This window comes from Grus americana, chromosome 19 (genome assembly GCF_028858705.1).
Source record: "Grus americana isolate bGruAme1 chromosome 19, bGruAme1.mat, whole genome shotgun sequence".
Classification (NCBI taxonomy): Eukaryota; Metazoa; Chordata; class Aves; order Gruiformes; family Gruidae; genus Grus; species Grus americana.
Genome location: NC_072870.1, coordinates 10089660 through 10109827, shown reverse-complemented (window position 1 = coordinate 10109827; position 20168 = coordinate 10089660). Strand labels below are relative to the sequence as shown.

Genomic DNA, 20168 nt, shown 5'->3' with positions numbered 1-20168 from the left:
ACTGAAATAATAACCTTAATGAACGGAATAAAACAGAGACTTTCTAGTTCGGTTTTTAGAAAAGGAGAAATGAAAATTGATTTTAATACAAAACGTGTTTGCATTGGCAGTCTATCCCAATAGCTATACTTACGCTATTTGTAGTGTTTCTGTTGGAAGGAGGAGAAAGGGATGAGGCTGCTACAAGCTCCTCCACAAGATAAGCTTTCCCCGTACTGAAATGTTGCTCACAGCGCATTGTGCTGGTGTTCAATATATATTCAATATACGATCCTATGCACTTTCTGAACAATTGATGGTCATTTTTCCCTGGAGCGGTGTCCAAAGGCACCTCCTAGCCATCTTCCAGGGTTTTTTTGTTAGTGATCTTCTTTGTAGGGCTTGTCTGCCCTGCCACTCAGCTTGGTGATGGCTTTGTGATGCTGAGGGAGATTTAGGTACTGTGCTTGTAAGGTAGGTTTTTTGAGCTTCCATTCCCCTTGGTACAGGATTAAGGGTAAGTAGTAGTATTCTCCCCGACTGTTGACAGCTAGCCTCCATAACATGGTTTTCCTTTTCTCTTTCTGCATGCTTTGAACAATGAAACAGAGTGTTATTGAGTTTTGAAGTGTTGTTATTGCAAATCTATGTTGTATTTGCTGACTTTGAGCAGCAAATATAGGAAGAAGCCTTATGCGCTGAATAAAACATTGATTTGGGACTGCGAAGACCACTCAGTTGCTAACAAAGCCGCTGTCTTTTTTGTGTGCCTCGGATGAAGATGGGGTAAGATGGAAGGCGGACCTCTGTCTCATGAGGGAATTGCGAGGACAACGGCCATGAAAGAATGTGAAGTGCTGAGGTACTTCATTGGTTCGAGTGATGGCAGTCCCAAGGTCACAACATTCAAAGTTACTTTTCTGCAAACACAGACAGAAGGCACTGTTTCACTTACATTGGATTAATATCTTTTAGCCTTTAAGTGCCACTTATGCTTTAGAATTATTATTTTTTTTTTTTTACTTAAGAGAACAAAACACAGTGTGTTTGATGCACTGTGTTTAAATTGTGAAGGTTCATTGCAAGCGCTGGTTGTATTTAACCATACCAGAGAGAGAACTGAAGCTCTCAGAGAATCTGTGCTTGCACAATTCAGCTGGAAAGGGAAAAAATATGCATGTGTATGTGGTGCACGTTTTGGTTAAGGATACATTTTCTTGTCCTACAGCTCTTGCATTGTAAGTCAACACTTACTGCACTTATATTTTTATCCAAGAGCATTTCGGAAGGTTTTTAATAAAGGTATAGCATGTTCTGAACTGAGGAAGCTCATTTACTTGCAGATGAAAGTTAGACTGTCACCTGATGATCCTTTCTCTTTGATCTGAAATTGTAAACAGAAAAAAAAAAAATCCCTGAAAACAGTATTATCTCAACCTAGAACAAATAAACGTAATGATAGCATCAGTGGGCTGGTGGCCACGGTCCTCTGTAATCTTTTACGCTGTCAGACTTTTGTTATTCTGCTTCTCAGACTGCTGTTACAACTGACTTCAGTCAGCGTAGGTAAACAGAGGGAACGATAAAAACATTCCAGCATGGGCTGCCGCAGAACATGAGCAATTTTACGCTTTTCTGGGGAATGCATGAATGTTTTCGTGACGTGCTTTCATAGAGGCTGTTCAAGGTTGTGTCACGTACTGGGTCCAGGTAGTGAAACATTGGAATGGTTTACAAATGTGTGCTGTGAACCTCCATGGTTAATAGAAATTTCTTCCTATCTTTTGATATAGTTATGTAGTTGCAATTATTGAAACAGTCTCTGGAAAAGAGACTTTCTTGTTTCTAGGAAAGAATCTGGGACAGTCTTGAAATAATAAAGATTGATTTAAGGAAGTTGATGAGTCTTTGATGAAAGCAGACAATAAGAAACTGCTGCAATTAGGAGTAGCTTAACTGTCCTGAGGAGACGGAGCTCTGAGCAGAGTGGCGTTGGCAATTTCAGTTATTAATAGAGCGCAGCTACTCTGGCTGGAGGACCTTACGTGAATGTCTCACTGTGCCCACATTCTGCCATCGGTTTTATACAGAACTGAAATCAGTTTTGACGACTCGGGGAGACAGAGTTGGGTCTGTGTGGGTCTGATAAATCATATTGTGTAGTCCATGATTTTATTATTTTTTCATTTGTGTTTGTTGCTACATCATTTCCTTAATTTTCTCAACCAAAAAAATTCAAATACAGAACAGTTTTCTAATTTATTTTGACCCTTGCCTCCTCCGTACTGCTGTTCTTTCTCGTCGTTTAATGATATTGTTTTTTTATTTCTGCCATATCCCTGCACAGCATAATTAAATACTTAAGTCATGTCCTTCAAATAATGGTATGTTTTCTCTGTGACATTGCATAGTGTGCATGAAACTGGGTTAAGTTCCTGTTGCAGTAATGCTAGTCCTGCTTTTTTGTTGTTTCACTTCGCTATTGAAGTTTAATTTAATGCAGTGAAACGCACAAGTAAATACATATTGTTCCTGGTGTAACTCGCCACGACTGTAAAAGGGGCACTGGGGAAAAAAAAGAGCGCTAGGAAGGTCAAAATGCATGTTAATAGTTGTTTCTTGTAATCACTATGAAAATCCTCGGTGCAGCGTTGTGAGCTTTGTTTTCCGGCTACTGCGTTATGCACGTGCATCAGGAGCGGATTTGCCTGGGGACGTACTCTGATAGGCCAGTATCGCGCTTTCTCCTCTCTAAGAAAAGAAGTGATAGTATACATTTAAGCATCGTGCAGCGAGTTAGTACAGTATTAACTTTTAAAGCCCTGGCATATCGAGGCTGGGTACAGGCGGTGGTCATTCCCAGGGGCAGTGGTAAGCAAGGTCACTGCCTGTCCCCTGCGACTGCTTGTGTAATCAGCCATACCTCCGACTATCCCATTTGAATCAACCGCTTTTAAAATAAGTCTTCTGTGTGCTGCCCTTACTTCTGTTTTGTTGTCTTTCTGTTATGGCTTGAATTATTTTTTTCATTTATTTTGTGAATATGTTCTAATTAACATCATGTTTAAATTTGGAGAAGCTGTGGGAATAAGGAAAAAATGATAGCAAAAACTTCATATAGGTATAAATACATATATAAAATAAGTGAATGTATGTCAGCTTTGAAGCCTTCGGTTCAGATTATTTCCTTCAGAATTTCAGAATATCAGAAGTAATATTTTGATCTCTACACTCTTGAAAGCTGCTCCTCAGTGGAGCAGTTGACACACGACATGTCCTTGTAGGACTCCAGATATTAAATTACCCTACTGTCTCCCTCGGGTCAGACTCTGACGTGGCAGCTGAATGTTCATGCAGTGCTCTGGAGGATTTTACATCATAGTGTTCGAAACACAGGGAAATAGGATAGTGGGAGTTAAAAGAGAAGCGTAGGAGAAGAGTAATTGAAGGAAAACAGGAGAAGACGGTGTAAGAGTGAAAAGTCATGGAGGTTAGAAGTGAATACGTCAATGGAAAGGGTTGTGAGAAGTGAATGGTGAAGGGGAGAGAAATGACAAGCTGAAGGAAGCTACAAGATGGAAGACTGATTGAATGACACAAGCGTGTTGAAAGATTTCTTTTCTAGAACCTGTTAAGAAAACCTTTCTCAGACTGTTATTTCCTTTCATAGAAGTTCTGGATGATTTCTTTCCAAGTCATGCTAAAGCCTCCCAGAATATTTGAAACATTGTTTAATTGTCTCTGATAGGGAAATAGTCATATTATCCATGATTCTGAAAATAGTATTGATAATTTTGTGAGGTTACTGACGTTTTATTACGACAAAGTTATAAATACTGAGCAGAGTCAGTAGCAGACAGTAATGTAAGAGGTGCAGGGCGTCTGGCCGGCCAGAACGCCTCTTGGGTTTGACAAGTACTGATTAGGGTTCGTGGAGAAAGCTGAATAGTCTATAAAATATGGACAACATTTCTGTAAAATATGGACACAATTTTTGCAGCCCTCCTGGACAACAGGAGTCACAGAATACCTGGATTAGCCATGGGCGAGCTGGAGGATACGTGCTGTTACCCATATAACATTCTGTGGTTGTCTTAAGTGCGTTCCTTTGGGCCAGAAAAGGCTTTGGTGTTTCTAACCAGGCCCTTGTGATTTCACCGAGTGATTTCACTGCGTGGTTTCCAGTGATTTCACCAAGACTTTTGGATATGCAAGAAATGTAGATTGAAGTTTAAGGAACCAAACTGCTCACAAAGGAGGAAGAAATGGTGGTAAAGCTAGGCGAAAGCACTGATATTCCCACAAAAGTATTTACTATTGCAGTTTAAAATATCCTAAGGGTTCCCAAGTTAAACAAAATCTCAGGTCTGTAATTCCCTTTACTGGCCCAGATAGAAGAGGATAGATACGATTCTGAAATACAGACATGAGTATTAAATCTGATGTTGACCTTGAGCTATAGAATAAACTTTGCATCGTGAGAGATCTAGTGTACTTTGTACTTTATTAACATATATCTGTAAACACTATGGGCTCTTGATTGATCTTTGGTATCTAAACATTACATCATAATTAACAACAAATCCAGAAATATATTATAAATACATGAAATAATAGTACATTAACGTAAAGGACAGCAATAAATTGCAACGCTTAGCATAAACTTGAAAACCACTAATGGGCCACTGTGCAGTTTGTTTATACTATAAGCAGTCAAGAACTCTGTGTAATGTACAGTAACAGTGTGGTGGATAACAGCAAGTCTGATGTGATAATTTATATTTTTTTTTCATGGACACACGCAGCTGATTTTTTGAAGTCACTTCTGAGGCTGCTGTGACGAGCATTCTCCTTTCAGCGTGGTCCGCTGCTCTCTCCCAGGTCTACTGGAAAGTTGCGGACTCCTTTGCATTCCACAGATGGATTTGTGCTGTTTTGATATGAATGTATTTAATTCATGCCCTCGTATGAAACTGGAAGTTTTCTCTGAATTACCTCCTTGAACTGTCTGTAGTACTGCTACTCCTGGTTTATCTGTGAAGGACCAACACGGCCATTTTTGAGACTGGTAGGAGATAGGTAGAATTACTACATGTGTGGTGGTAGCTTCCAAAATACTTTTTGTCGCTGCTGAATAGGGTTTCACAGCTGCATTCCTATAAATCTTAATTCATTTCACACTCCTCTGTCAACACTTTTTTTAGTTATTATTACTGAGTCTTAAAACCCTGGTTTTGTTCTCTGCCTCTGTGGTTTCAGCCATAGTTAAAGTAATCATGACCATGATACCCAGCTCTGCAACTGCAGCAAGTGTTTGGGATCATTACTTTAAAGAGAGCGTTTTGGATTACGTTGTTCCAAACTTTCTTCCCGAAGATCAGGAATACTTTTTTCTGTGTAATGTTTACATTGAGAAAAAACATCCTGTAATGATCGTTTCCCAGTTTCTTGGCTTGTGTTGTCATACGCCAGGGCTGTTGTAAGTGGTTTTAAAGCAACATAATCCAAAGGATGCGTACTGAAAACTGAGTGTTAATGTAGAAAAATACACATTTCTGTTACGCAGTACCATGAGATGCAATTATTTTTTTTCTCTATCATCTCATAGAAATCTCCTCTAAAAATGCTCTACCAAACATCATGAGAGGGTACGTGGTAGATGTGAGTGCGAGCAGTGATTCAAGAGTCTGGCTGTGAAATCGGTTGAAGGGCAGGAGGGAAGGGATGGAGGAGGCCCAGGGGGCCTGAGCCTGTCCTGTAAATACTGCTCAAGGGTGCCAGTTCGCGGGGAAGGTTGTAAAGTCCCTTCCAGACGGCTGTGGTTTCAGGGGAGAGAACGCTGTCCTGGCAAGGAGCACGGAACTATAGAGCGAGACACAACTAGCTTGTGTTGGAGGCGAGGAGCGAGTGAGCAGAACGGCAAAGAGGAGGAAGAGAAAAGCTGTTTTCTGGAGGCTGGGGCAGATAGATGGCTTTAGAGATCAGGAAGGGAATTTAAAGCTGGATCTAAAATGAAGACCAAGTATTTGGAAAACAGTGATGTGTTCAGAGGGGGCAGCACCTACTGACAGACGTGACCATTCTTCCGGTTACTAGAAATTAGAAAACAGGAGCTTTGATAGGATCGGAAATACATTCAGACAGCCTTAATGATTTTATTATATTGGTGATCTTTCTGTTGTAACTGAGAATGGCAATTTGTATACAGTTCTTTACATTTAGTTTTGACTGGTAGAAACAGCAAGCATTGCAATACTCTTGGTGCCGCGGTTTGACTCCACGGCTTTGGGGTTTCTTTTTTTGGCTCTCGTTAATCCCTGTGGGGTCTCTAATCCTTTCTGAGCAATCTATTAAGGTGAAACGCTTTGTAGGCAAACTAGGAGTTCTAAGTGCTGGGACTTTGTGTCAGTAATACCAGAATCACTGAAAGTGCTAAACCTGTCAGATTTTGGGGAGATTGTTTAGCTATATCATTAGCAGATCATTTGGGTATGTCACCATAACTAAAGAGAGCAGGTGTGTAGCGCTGTTTTTTAGTTTATCTGTGTAATGTTGATGAAGCATTTTGTGTCGTGACAGTCTGTCAGCCAAATATCTTGTCACAAGTCCCAAGACTTAAATCCTTTTTTTATCTCAAAGGCTTCAGGGCTCAGTTGGAAACTTGCACTTTGATGAATACTTGCTGCTTTTGTCTGGAATAGCTAGAGTGCATTTCTGGAATATTTGTCAAGATTTTATCAGTGTTTACTCCAATTTGAGTACCTAGTGTATTGTAAAACTGGCTTCAGTGAAATCTTAAAGAATTTTATTTAGTTTATGCTGTTTAATAATATAATGAAAACTAATCCTTCGTCTATATGTCTGTTTGCCATGTTAAATCCCACTTGCCTACATGGTTCTTTTTAGTCAGCTTTTACCTTTAAAAACATTTTTGTAAGAATTGTTTTAGGTTTTTTTTTTTTCTATGATAAATCATTTTAACCTAGACTACTTGCTTTCTTGAGTTGTCTGCCAGTATGGGGTTGGAAACAAACTTTAATCTCTCTTTTAACGCATTCCTTCAGGAACAAGAATTTGCTTTCCATCAAGGCATTGTGTAAAGCACACTTAAGAGAATTAAATCCTTCTGGACTTTGTATCTGAGATTTATGCAAGGAGTAACTATAGTAGAAAATATTTAACTGTGTTTTTATATTTGCTTCAAGACCGACCATTTTAAGGCTAAAATGAGACTTGTGTTTCTCAAGTGGTGGATAAGTACACGTATGGATAAGAAGAAATCTAACTGGGGTCTTTCCTGGGACATTAATAGCTGACTAATACAGATTGTTATATGTAAAATGGAGTGAGTTTATACAGGGAAATGGCCAAAGTTGTACAGTTTCTTCCTGACAAAATTTTAAAACCAAAAAAGAGAATAGGTTCAGGGATACCTGAATGAATGGTAATTCCACTGAGGGATAAACTGATAGTAGCAGGATTAGCGATCATTATAGACAGCTGTTGAAAATACTGGGCATTGATTTTTGGTTTGTTAAGTTATGTAGGACATGGTATTTCTGTTGACTTAAAATACAGTTTTGAGTGCCAGTATTTGTCAAACTCGGGCCGAGCGGTGAGATCCCTCTCTTGTTCTCATCCCTCCCTTTTCCCCTTTTTGGGTAATCTCTAAAAATTAAAGTAAACAAGCAAATAACAAAACATGTAATTGAAATGATTTCCCAACTCTTTTTAGAACTAAATTCTATTTGAAAATTACCCCAAGCTCTTGCGGGTTTCTGTAGTACTTTGCAGCATGGTTTGTTTTCAGAAGTGCAGGCCTGTTGAAAATAAAAATCTCAGAATATTTTGAAAAGTACCCAAAATTTGGAACTGGGTATTATACTGCAGCTAGTATTTATAATATATATTGAATATGTACTGACTACTAAGTTCATTGGTATATATGCAAAAATTCAAGTTATTGCCTAAACTTAGCGGGGGGGTATATTCACATTCCCAGTTAAGATTTGTGTTTAAAACATGATAGTCCCTTTCCTTTGTTAGATGTGTGTACCTCAGCGACTACATTCCCATGTCCCTCTGTTTTCTAGGTACAGGATATCTCCTTCAGCCACGACTGTCGTTGGGTTGTGGTCAGCACGCTTCGTGGCACTTCCCACGTCTTTCCTATCAATCCTTACGGCGGCCAGCCCTGCGTGCGAACACACATGTCACCCCGCGTGGTAAATCGCATGAGCCGATTCCAAAAGAGTGCGGGGTTGGAAGAGATCGAGCAAGAGCTGACATCTAAGCAAGGAGGACGCTGTAGCCCTGTTCCAGGCCTGTCAAGCAGCCCGTCTGGCTCACCGCTCCATGGTAAATCCCTTTTTTTTTTTTTTTTTTTTCTTATTTTCCTCCCATTTACATTGTCAAGAAGCCTTTCCCCTTGAGTCATTAATGCCCATGTCCTCTAAGGTGTTTCAGTGGCTGCTGTGTAGCTGCCTGACTCAAAAAGATTTAGTTCCCAAATACCTTTGGAGTTGCTGGCCTGAAGGTCTTCATAGTCTTCCAGCTTCACGTTTCAGTGGTATTTGCTAACAGCCTGAACAACAGAGTCGTTGATTTTACTGGAGATTGCAAGAGTCTGTTTGGTTCATTCTATTTGCTCATGTAGTTTGTGCCACTAAAAAATGAGTTTCATAAAATAAGGTGTTGCAGGTATTGTGCAAAAATATGTAACGTATGCAGGAATGAGCCATGGTATAAATACTTCAGAAAGATGGTTCTAGTCTTGCGACTTGTTTAAGTAAACTGTGCTATCACAAATGTGTTAATAATCTACACTCTAAACTGAAAGTTTTGGGGTCTTTAGGTTTCAAGTTTTGTTTCCGTCCAGCACAAGGTCAGTAATCTGGTCTATATTCACATGCGTTTACCTAAAATTCTCATTGCTCATCAACCTCGATGACCATGAAGCACATCTGGATATCCAGAATAAATACTGTTTGAGGAGAAATCTGGAAACTAGGCAATGTGAAGCTGATGGCTGATTTTTGTCCACTTTTTGTGTGTGAGCAGTGTGACAAATAATGTACTAAGGGAAAAAATCTGTAATAATTGATATGTACATCCTACTCCTGTGGTGGACATGCTTTGGAGACACTAAAAGGACGGGAAAGGGAGCCTCTTAAAACATCATCATCGTCCTGGCTTCTTCAGTTTCGTCTTTGCTGTTCTTTTTGCCCTTCTCTTTCATGAGTTCTGTACTAGGAGCTGCTTTGTTTGGATCCAGAATTTGCTGCGTCCTTACCCCTCCTTTCTATTAAGAGTTAAGTCACAGCTTCCATTGAAGTGGAAGTTCAGATAGCGTTTGGCACGGGTAGCCACCCTTTTCCAGTCTGAGGGCATTAAAAAATGGCAAGGAGCAGTCCCTCCTCCCTAATGATGAGTAGGATTAGAAGGGCTTGTGAACGCCCAACTGCGTGCTGTCATGGTCAACGTCTGCACTGCTCTAGAGAGAACCTTTGTGGGATTTCTGAATCAAAGGACTATTTTTAGGCCTTGTTGATTATTAAGGGAACCAGAGTTGTCTCAGAAGAAGCCTCTGTATTTTCTCCTTTCTTTGGATGTTTCTAAACACAGTTTTCTGCATAGCTGTCCTGGAGCCATGCTCTTCTGCCTGGAGCCACTGGAAGGCACCAGAAATGGGATCCGTACTTTCCTCTTCCTTGGCGACATTTCTGTATCTACCATTCTTTCTCTCTCATCACTGTACAGCAGCTCAGCATGTCAGGCTTGAGCCAGGCTGGGGAGCGCGGTAAAGGTTTACGATGGCACATCCAATCCCTTTTAACTGCTGACATCACGTAGGGGGGAGGAAGGAACTATCAATTTGTGTAGCTTTCATCTAACCAATTCTGTTTTCTGTCAAGGGAAATTGCAATAAGTTGTCGCCTTTACAGTATTCTTAGGTACATTTGAAGTTTTGAATAGATTTAATACTTTTTTTTTTTTTTTTTAAGAAGAAACAGCAGTTTCATTTGCTCTAGGGTCCTCAGTGATGAACAGATTTTCTAGGTAGCAGAAAGACATGCGTGGACGAGTTCCTGAGAGAAAGGGAGCAGCATTTATGGAAGCGTCTCAAGAGTGTTAAGGCTTCAGTTTTCAAATGTCTGTCTTGAAATATAATAAATAAATTGGATTTTTTTCCCAAGGTCTTTGTGCAGTCATCATTGCTTGAAAATTAGCTCTGTTTAAACAATTAGCTCCATTTGAAGGCTGCACACGGGCATAGGAAGGTAACTTCGGTTTCCGGAGAACTTCACGCAGCTTGCACTCCTCACTTTCTCACGGTGTAGAAGGGCTTGAAGTTGGACACATTGTGTGTTGGTAACTTGCAAACCTTCCTATGAAAATTTTCCGTGAGAAATTTGTGGGGATTGTATGGAGGAGTTAGCAGAGCTGTCTTCAAAAAAACCATAGGAAAAAAGACAAAATCATTTGGTTTAAAATAATCAATTTGGTAAAATATTGTAATGTTTTTAGTAATATTATTGCCACTTTTTCATTCCAGTAATCTTTTAGTTTACTTGGCTGAAAGCAGGGAGGATATTGAACCATATTATATGCCTTTTACAAAAAGTCATTTATCATCAACTTGGAAAAAAAAAACCAGCTGAAGTTCAGAGTGACTTTCAGTGGAGGGATTGTGTGTGTGTGTGTGTGTGCGCGCGCACACGTGTGTGGCAGCTGGATTAGCCAGCGCCCCGTGATTATTTTAATTTGTGAACTAAGATGTGTTTACTCAGATTGTAACAGCTCCTTATCATATTATAATGTTAAATTATTGTTGTTTGGAGGAGTTACGGCAGTCTGGTGGCAGGAGTGTAGGCTGTTACTCAGAACGAGGGCAGTTCTGGGTTTAATTCTTCCCTTTTAACTCGCTGTGTGACCATTGGTAAATTCTATTCAGCAGATTTTGTCTATCAGTTTACTACTGTGTAACAAGAAGAATAATCTCTGCATTCCACGTGTGTGGAATTACTTGACGTAGTTTTCTTCAAAAACAATAACTGTTACTTCCCTTAATCATCCCTCGAAGTGCAGCTGATTATGATGGCAATAAACCCAAAGACCGTGTCCTGGAGAGCACCGTTCCACTGGGACAAACTGCTGAGTAAGTGACCGATTCAGAGAAGATTGTGCTAGTGCTTTGATTTCTGGAGGATTTTTTTTTGTGTGGAGTCATGTCATCCTGATTTTCCTCTTAAGTTCTTTGCAATCTAGAAAAGTTTCAGTAAACCCTAAGTTAGAAAACCTGCTGTCAATCCTTCTGCTACTATTTCTTTGGCGTTACAATGGCATTGCTACAACCTCAGGCCAAAAGACCCGACTTCTGTGAGCAAAGCTTGTTATCTGCTTTGTTGAGTAGCAGTTGTAACCTATTGATGTTAACTTGCGATTAGCTTTTGTTCTTGTAAATATTTTCAGAGGTCAGACTTTGTAATATTTTTCTCACTTGTTTTTTAACTCCTAGTTTCAAAATGAAACTATTTGCTATGTATATAGTAGCCAGGCAATCTATTTACATTTTGTTCAGAGGACCCCACGAACTGTTTACCCGCACGATGGAAGCCTTCACTGGGGGTGGGGATGATTTCATTTCCAAATGAATCATAGTTTGGCTTTGTTCTTTTTAGCAGAATGAAGTAAACTGTTAAATAGAGGATGATAAAGAGATTTTTCCTTTGCACCTTTTATAGCTAACACAGATTTTGTTTGGGTTACTCTGTCTGTTAATCCAGCGAGGCTGTATTTTTGTCATGCCGTGGGATTGCCAGAGCGCGTTGTCAGTACTATCTGAGTTGGGCTGGGATCCTTTGGTGGGCTTTTGCTATTATCAGACCATTCCGACATGAGCTGGTTGTGGGGCTGAGCATTAGGGTACAATATGGCCTTGTGTGACCTTTTTACTTGCCTAAAATGGGGTTTGTGGTACTACCTGTCTCACAGGTACACCGTGTGGATTAATGGATGAGTAGTTAGAGCAGAACTATGTCCCTGATGACACCGATGTATCCCCTGGTACCTTCGGGACGCCTGTCTGTGACCAGCAAGGAGCATTTAGCTGTAAAAATGTGATGCTTTGCTTGGAAGATTGGCAGCTCCATATAACTCTTCTTATTTTTATTCTGCAAATTCAAATTTACTATACGTTGTTGTTGTTGCTTCTTGCAGCACCAGTAAGTTAAAGTCTCTCTAGCTCTACTTGGAGGTTTTGGCTGTTGCCGACTGCAGGAATGTCCGGTATCAGAACAACCAATAATATAGTAAGTTAAGCACGTGCACGGGACATACTGCTACGCATCTATACCCACTGAAGGCATGCAGTAATAATGTGATACTCCCTGAATTTGTCTTGTCATTTTGTTGGGGATTGAAGTATTTATTTGGATGGTGTAGTTTTGCCAAAAGACCATTCATAATACACGGTGGTTCTGTTTCACATTTAATACCTGAAACGGAGTACATAAATTTAGAATTATGAAAAACCATGTTGCTCTGTATATATTGCATTCAGACTTGTACTTAGCTCTTTATAAATATTTTAGGGTAGCACATTTTTCATTGTAAAATCCCTTTTAATCTTAAAAATCAAAAAGGTTTTCTCTCGCCTTTCCCTCATTTGTTACAATTGCAAGATGATTAAAATCCAAGCATAAAACTAGAGGCTTGATAAACATGCCATCTGAGATGCTTTAAATATTTTCATGTTAACTTTTCACTATTTCCCAGAGTGAAACTCCTTTTACTAGAAGAATTCTTATGGGAAAGCAGAGTTGAAAGGACTGACATCATCAGCCCTTCCTGAAAAACAGATTGGTTTCCTTTAAGTAACACTCACTTAAGAAACCACCTATTTAGAGAGAGGCGGACAAAAATAGTTTCAAAGAAAATTAACTGTATAATAACTTAAAGCACCGGAGGGCAGTTCCTTTCCAACGTTTAACTTGAGAGCTGGCACTGTAAACACGAGTTGAAAACAGTTGTTTGAAAAGTCTCTATTAAGCTTAATTTTGTAAATTGAAGCGTCTCTCGTCAGAAAATATTTTTTAGAAATGTATAGAAACGATCAAGCAAGCTGCAGAACAGGCACGATTATTTTTTTTTTAATGTACTTTTCATGTTCCTGTTTTTTTAACCACTGCCCTCTTCCACAGCGTCACACTTGGCTCTTTTTTTTTTTTAATTATTATTATTATGTTATTATTATTATTTAAACGTCTTTTCAAACCATTTCCTTCCCACCTTCGTCTCGAAATCTCAATTTCTCCCCAAATCTCTTCACACCGGTCCCTCTCAGCCCGGCGGTTGGGCACGGGCCGTCCTGCAGGGGGCGCCCTCCTCCCGGCGGTGCCTCTTGTTGGGGCGGGGGCCGGTCAGGGGCGGGGCCGGGGCGGGGCGATCCCGCCCCGCCCCGGCCCCGCCCCTGACCGGCCCCGCCCTCTTCGCCAGCCGTTCTGTGGAAAGGCAGCCGTGTCTTTTCCGAGAGATTATTTTATTTAGAATTTTCTTTCACTCCGATGGCTCCCAACTCTGAAGTGTGCTCCTGGTTATTGTGGACTAGGTGTAAAGCACTGACTAAATAGCAGTAATAAGAACAGACCTTTTCTATTAATGCAGGAAGAATTTATGTTGCAGTCGCTGAGCTACTCGTAGAAACCCTCCACATTCGCTGCCGCAAATGTGTGGCGATTCTCTTGATTGATGCTCTTGATTTCAGTGTTTCTCTTTACATTATTTGCCAGATTCTTTTCAGTGGTGCCCAGTGACAGGACAAGGGGCAACGGGCACAAACTGGAACACAAGAAGTTCCATCTCAATATGAGGAAAAACTTCTTCCCTCTGAGGGTGACCGAGCACTGGGACAGGCCGCCCAGAGAGGCTGTGGAGTCTCCTTCTCTGGAGAGATTCCAAACCCGCCTGGACGCCATCTTGTGCGACCTGCTCTGGGTGATCCTGCTGTAGCAGGCGGGTTGGATGAGATGATCTCCAGAGGTCCCTGCCAATCCCTACCGTTCTGTGATTATGAAGACAATTGGAAAAAAAAAAATTTACCTGGTAGGAATTTTCTGCTAGTGACTTTTAGAGACCATTACCTCCTTCTGGAAAGGTCCCAGGGTTATGCGAAGCCTCTCGGCTATGGAAGTGCACACAGGAGTCTCCTGGAGCCCGACGGTTCTGGCAGCCCCCAGATGCCACGTGTAGAGCAGGGGAGAAGAGGTAGAAACGTCGGACCCTAAGCACCAGTTTGCGTACTGGCCAGGAGCTTACTGGTTGTAAATGAGCTGTGGGCTTAGCTGCTTTTTTTTTTTTTTTTTTTTTTTTTTTTTAATGGATGGAGAATCAGCAGCATGAAAGAAGAGGGGGATATGTTTTGGGTAGTTTCTGAAGTGGAAGGAAAAGATCCATTCCCTTCAGATAAGTAGGGAAGTAGACTGGTAAATTCTGTCACAAGGGAAGTTCGTGTCTGTACATAAAGTGTTTTTGAAGCAGGCTTTCGTAACAGTGTAGATCTGAGACTGGGGCAAATGCATATTTGCCTTTATATTTGAAAAAGAACTTGCGAGTATTCCAGATAAACTGAAAATTGAAGGAGACTGACATCAGAAGGGAATTGCAGTTCTTGAGATATGAAGTGTAAAAATACATGACTGAGTGATTTAGCACAGCAGATGCCGTAGCAGTGGTCAAAGCAAACCGCTTCAGAAAGATTGGGGGTAGACAGGCGGAGGGGAAGTAATAGGTAGTGCACAGGAGACCGCGATGTCAAAGATGGATCACGAGGTGAACGGAAGGTGGAAGGCAGAGAGGAGTTGGATTACCACAGATGTGAGTGTCCCACTGAAGTTTTCCTGTCAAGATGGATGATTTCAGTCTCGGTAACATCAAACTGAAGAAAATTTCTATAGGGTCAAGTGTTGATGTGTCAGAGGCATGTACTGAGGGAGTCCAAGGAGAAATGGTAACTGGATTTTTTAAGTGTTTCTCTGAAAATTATTTAGTAAAATGACATTTTGGGATTCTACTGTTATTTCAATTGTTCCCTCGATTACTTCCCCTTAATTTACAGTAAAATGGTGTTTTTCCATCTGCAAAGCTCACCATTTAACCAGTTTATCAAAGACAGGCTAGTGTATTTCCTTCTTGAACATTGTGAGTAATAAAGACATCCTGCAGATTATGCATCGCTTTTGATAAGGTTTTGCAGTTCTTGCCAATTGGGAATTGATAAATAGCAATATTAGTGATGCACAAGAAGGAACGTGCTCAACTGCTTTATGGCTTCGCAGGATGCTTTATGTGTCTGCACAGAGGACTGGACGCACTTGTATACAGCTGAGCAGTGTTTTAAGGAGAAGTGAGTGTGATCAGCATAAAAGCAGTCACTAAGATTGAGCTTTGAAATAACAAGCCAGCTGAAAAGAGTTGGTTACTGAAGGAGTGATGCAGGGAAGGTTTTCTGAATGATGTTCGTGTCCAAAGCGCAAAAGGGGAAAAGCTGGGATTAGATCAGGAGAAGAGACGTCTAGTGCAGAGGAGACAGCGTGATCCAAAAATTTGTTTGTGGGTCAAGGAATGTAAGTGGCTTGAGGGAGCTGCGATCAGAGAAATGACAAAAAGTAGCTTTGCTCACCTGATACAGGCCTGTACCAGGTTTGATCAGAAGGTGAGAAAGTAGAATCTAGAGTTTTTCAAGAGACCATATCAGCTAAAGGAGGAGGTTTAAGTATTGAGGGTGTTGTATGACAAGCACAGTTTGGCATGAAGGAAGGTGAAAGCATGTGAAGCTCTGTGTTAGCAACCAGCGAGGGAAAGGAATGGGACAAGGGCTGGTGGGAACAATCAGTTTATCTGATGGACCTGCTGAGTTCAAGCCCAAACACCTTCTGCGTCCCCTGGCAGTGGGTGTCCTGGGGCACAGCCGCTGTTGAGAGGGGACCAGGGCAGATCCCTCATGTCTACAGTCTGAATCAGGTTCCCTGTGTGTATGATTGGTGATTGATTATGCAGTAAATGCGTGCTGCTCTTGTTGTCTCTTTTCAGTTTATTATTCTTAAGTTAGGCATTTAAATCAACTGTGCATTTTTGGTAGTCTGAAAAATGTAAACACTTTATGGAAGGAAAAGTAAGCATTAAGATTGGAAATAAAATATACTTGTATCTTTTAAAAGGTTTATCTTTACCCTTAAATATGCTGATTGGGCTTATTCTTTTTGCTTAGTCTTTGTGGGCTGTTAAAATCAGTTGCTTTTTCCCATCTCAAGGAAATGCATCTTTGACACTTCTCATGACCTGAGTCACGATGCTGTCACAGAGCCAGAAAACGTCCTTAACGGTCACGGGTAAAAGAGCAGAGCTGCTGAGGGTGTGTGGTGGGTGGAAGAGGGAAAGAGATTGCTATGGTTTACTTCAGTTCCTATCCTATGGGTGTTTCAGACAAGCCATTTATTATAATTATCCATGGATATTATTATCAAGTTCTCATATGCGGTGGTTCTCAAGGCCTTTTTTTCATATAACTTGGGATATTCAACTGGGATTGAATTCAGATGCTAAAATATTTGTGCTAATTGTCACAGCTAGAGCAAGGGAAAATAAGGTATAGGTAAAAAGGGGGGGGGGGGGGAACAAAAAGCCACAAATATATTAACATGCAGTTTATTGTCAGTGCCAAGTTCTAATATGCTAAGCCCTTTGAGTAGGGGGCTACTGTTAAACTTTCCCTATCTCCTCACCCAATGCAGCTACATACAGAGGTGTCCTTCAGAAATTCCCAGACCAGGCATTTGCAGTTTCTAAGACAAGCTGACCAGTTTTTCTGACTGTGCTGACCCAATACAAAAAACCCAAGTTCGTAAAGATTGTTTTGTTCAGTATCGTTTGGAAGAGAAGTCTGAAACACCCAAATTTTCTAAAGTTCACAACGCTGAAGCATCTTGGAGTCATCCCTGAAAGAAGGCTTTGAATTCAAAGCTGTGTTGATATGAATTATGATTGATAGACATGACAAGGGGCAGTAATAGTGCATACTTGTTTTCTCAAGCGCTTCATCATTCACCAGCAGACAGCGTTAGTAAAATTCCCATGTGCAAGAAATCGGAGTAACAGAGTCTCTACACAGTGCCTAGAAGCAGCCTGTACGATAACCTCATTAGTGGGGTGTTAAGTCTGAGCTCACATAGTCCTTTCCTCGGAAGAGTTTGCAAACTCAAGTCCAGTGCTGCAGTAGCTACAGCCACAGCTTCTGGTCCAGAGCTGGCTCGTGGCCACATGTTGTGGAGGATGGGCAGGGCGCCTTCCCATTTGTTTGCAAAATATTCCATATCTATACCCATAGTAGTAACGAGGAACTAATCTTACAGTCTTTTAATCTGTGAAGAGCTGAAGGTGTGAGGTCTAGTACAAATAGGATGACAATGTCTAGACCCCTCCTGCCTTTGCCTGGTGTTTGCTGGAGGTGACCTAAGAGCAGAAAGGCCAGTTTGGCTGATTTTGCTGGTAACCACCATCTGGAGCAAACCAGCTGAAGTGCTGCTGCTGCTGCCTGCTCTATGGCTATGCCACGTCTGCAGCCAGCAGCTGGCAATCGAGTTGTGTCGTTGTAGTTACTTCAGAGTTTTGTCCATAAATGGACTTGAGCTTTGCACCAACAGTATTTTTAGCTAACTAACTCCTGAAAGATGATTATTACACTGGTCTCACATGCATGTTGGTGGTTTTCTAAGGAAATTCTTCAAGGCACCTTCACTGTGCAGCTCTTTGAGGAACTTTAGCACAGCAAGCCAGTATCTGTACAAAATGAGCAAGGGAAACAGCAAGGGAAGAAGCAGACGTTTGTGTCAGATTTTCAAGGAGATATGTTTTGCACAAGGCAGTTAACACTATGGATGTCTTCACAGCTGCTGCTGAGGTGCCGTGGGGCCTGGGACACCGTTGTTGTTCTGGCAGAAGTGGCTTCCTCTCCTTTTTGATTCCTCTGAACCACCAATGTAGTTTCTGTTTCATGCAGTAAAAGAAGAAGTATGCTTGGAGGTAGGCGAAATGGCCAGCCATACGTCACTAATTGTAGATGTAAATGACAGGTTCAATTCAGAGCTTGAGGTTTGAACTGTTCTTTCATAATCTTTCATCTTTGGCCAGGTAGAGATAATGGGTGACAAAGGGGTCACAGCAATTCCTTCTCTCTTCCAACCTTTGCCAGGGACAAGAGGAGATTTTCGGGTATCAGTGGGACAGTTTACAACTGAGGGACAAAGGTTTTGAAACTGAAGACAGTAGAAGAAAGAGAAACTTCAGAAGGAGGAAAGGAACATTATGAGGCCATGTTCAGATTTTGAGTGGATGACGCTGACAGCGGTTGGAAGAGCTGAAGTTCAAGGAGCTCGGGTGAGAGGGCAGAGGACTCTGTCTCATCAGTGGCCGAGACACTTGGACTGGCGCTCGCATGTCTCGGCAGCGTATTCCAACTTATGAGCTCGCTTGTCACTCTCACATGCCTTGCCTGGATGCAAATAGAGAGAAAGTTCTGCTTGCTTAGGATAATCAGGAGATTTAGTGCAGCTGTTTCAAAAGGTTCACTATCAAGCGGTTTGAAACGTTATGAAAACAACCGGCTGCATTATTTTCTCCCATCCGTTTCATTGGAATCAAGTTAGCGATAGGTTTTGGACTTGCACCAGTTTAGCTGAGAGAAAAATTTGCTCTAAGTAGCTAGATCGTGTGTGCATACATGCTGTAGCTAGTATGTAATACTCTTTCTTTAATAGGTCTAATTGTATTGGAAATGTTGAGGGTTAGGGTGTGAAACAAGGCTAAATTTTGTAGGATAGAATTCAAGGAAATTGCAATGTAATTTTAATTTAGAAGCAGTCATTAACTAAAATAATTAGTTTCCCGACTTGTTCTAGGAAAATGTGCAACATTTTACAAAGAAACGTAAACCACGTTTGACTGAATAAACCAAAACATGAAAGAAAAAGCCCACTCTGGCGGTAATTAGCACTCGTGGTAGCGACTGTGCTTCTCGGGACGCTATTGAGTTTGTCTGTCGGGCTCTTCCAAACGCGTTCAGCAAGCCAGCATTGCTTCCGCAGTGTTCTCTACTCAGGTCACAAGGCAGCGTTTCTCACCAGGGCGCTGCTGTTTCCTCTTCCGACTGTAGTAGATTACAGATTATACTGGAACATGTCTGAGAAAAGGTCAGAAACGAGGGTGAAAGTCTTGGAACTGAAGCTGGGAAGTTTTCCATTCTCATCCGGGAAACTTTTTGTATTGAATAATAAGCAAAGCAAAATAAACCACCACATCCATGACACTTCTGTTTTTCCTGCCATTTTCTGTCTGCCAGTTAGAAAGGATTTTATTTCCCTTGCATTATATGATTAGTTTAGGTGAAGAATCTTCAGTGTTACACTAAACACAAGTAATGGCCAAGCACAGTTCATTTTCGTACAACTCAGCCTGCACGTGATTGCATAGCCTCCAGTTACTGTGTTTTTATTTACCAAATTAAAGATGTTTATATGTAGTGTTTATGTCAGTAGACTACATGGTCCGCTTTGAAATGTAGTCTGTTAAAAACTGTAAGATATAAAAGCTAATCAAGTGGGGTTTGAATTTTACTGACACTGCATTACTAAGCTTTTTCTATTGGAGGAATGGAAGAAAAATTTTAAAAATCAACGTAGAATCATTTTATTACGAGGCAGAGAGGTGCTCGATATCATTTTAGTTTTTCATGTAAAGCGTATAGAGAAACTAAAATCTTTATGATCATTATACTCCTACGAGGACAACGGTCTGGGCCAAGTCCCGTTTGCTTTGCTCACCAACAGGGTGGAACTTCTCTCTGCAAAAGAGGAACCCACAACACTTGAGTGAGGAGACGTGCCGTATGCAATTGAAACTGCCAGGGGAAATTCAGTGGGTAAAATGACTTAATTTCAGTTTGGTGTAAGCTGGTGTTTGTATCCCTTAGCTGTTAGGGTGTAGTTTTGGTTTTAAGCTCAGTTGTGAATTACTGAGCTCCCTTTCCATCTGACGGGCTGAGGCTGTTGCCTGCGTGCGGAGCTGGGATCTGTGGTACCGATGTATTAGAGCCAGGTTTAAATCGGGTAAGAAGTGATTTGGTCGCATTGATGTGG

The 20168-nt window shown here is 41.1% G+C and overlaps 1 protein-coding gene across 13 annotated transcripts in view; it reads left to right on the top strand.

The window, feature by feature from the left end:
* The window catches only part of BCAS3 (BCAS3 microtubule associated cell migration factor), a 366627-nt gene that overhangs the window by 110905 nt on the left and 235554 nt on the right, over positions 1–20168 (top strand). For all 13 annotated transcript variants that reach the window (XR_008579901.1, XM_054847769.1, XM_054847770.1 and 10 more), the window contains exon 15: positions 8073–8337. Coding sequence is in view for 12 of the 13 variants with exons in the window: in XM_054847769.1 (XP_054703744.1) it covers positions 8073–8337 (265 nt within the window). In the remaining variant the exon portion in view is untranslated. The remainder of the gene's footprint in view (positions 1–8072; positions 8338–20168) is intronic.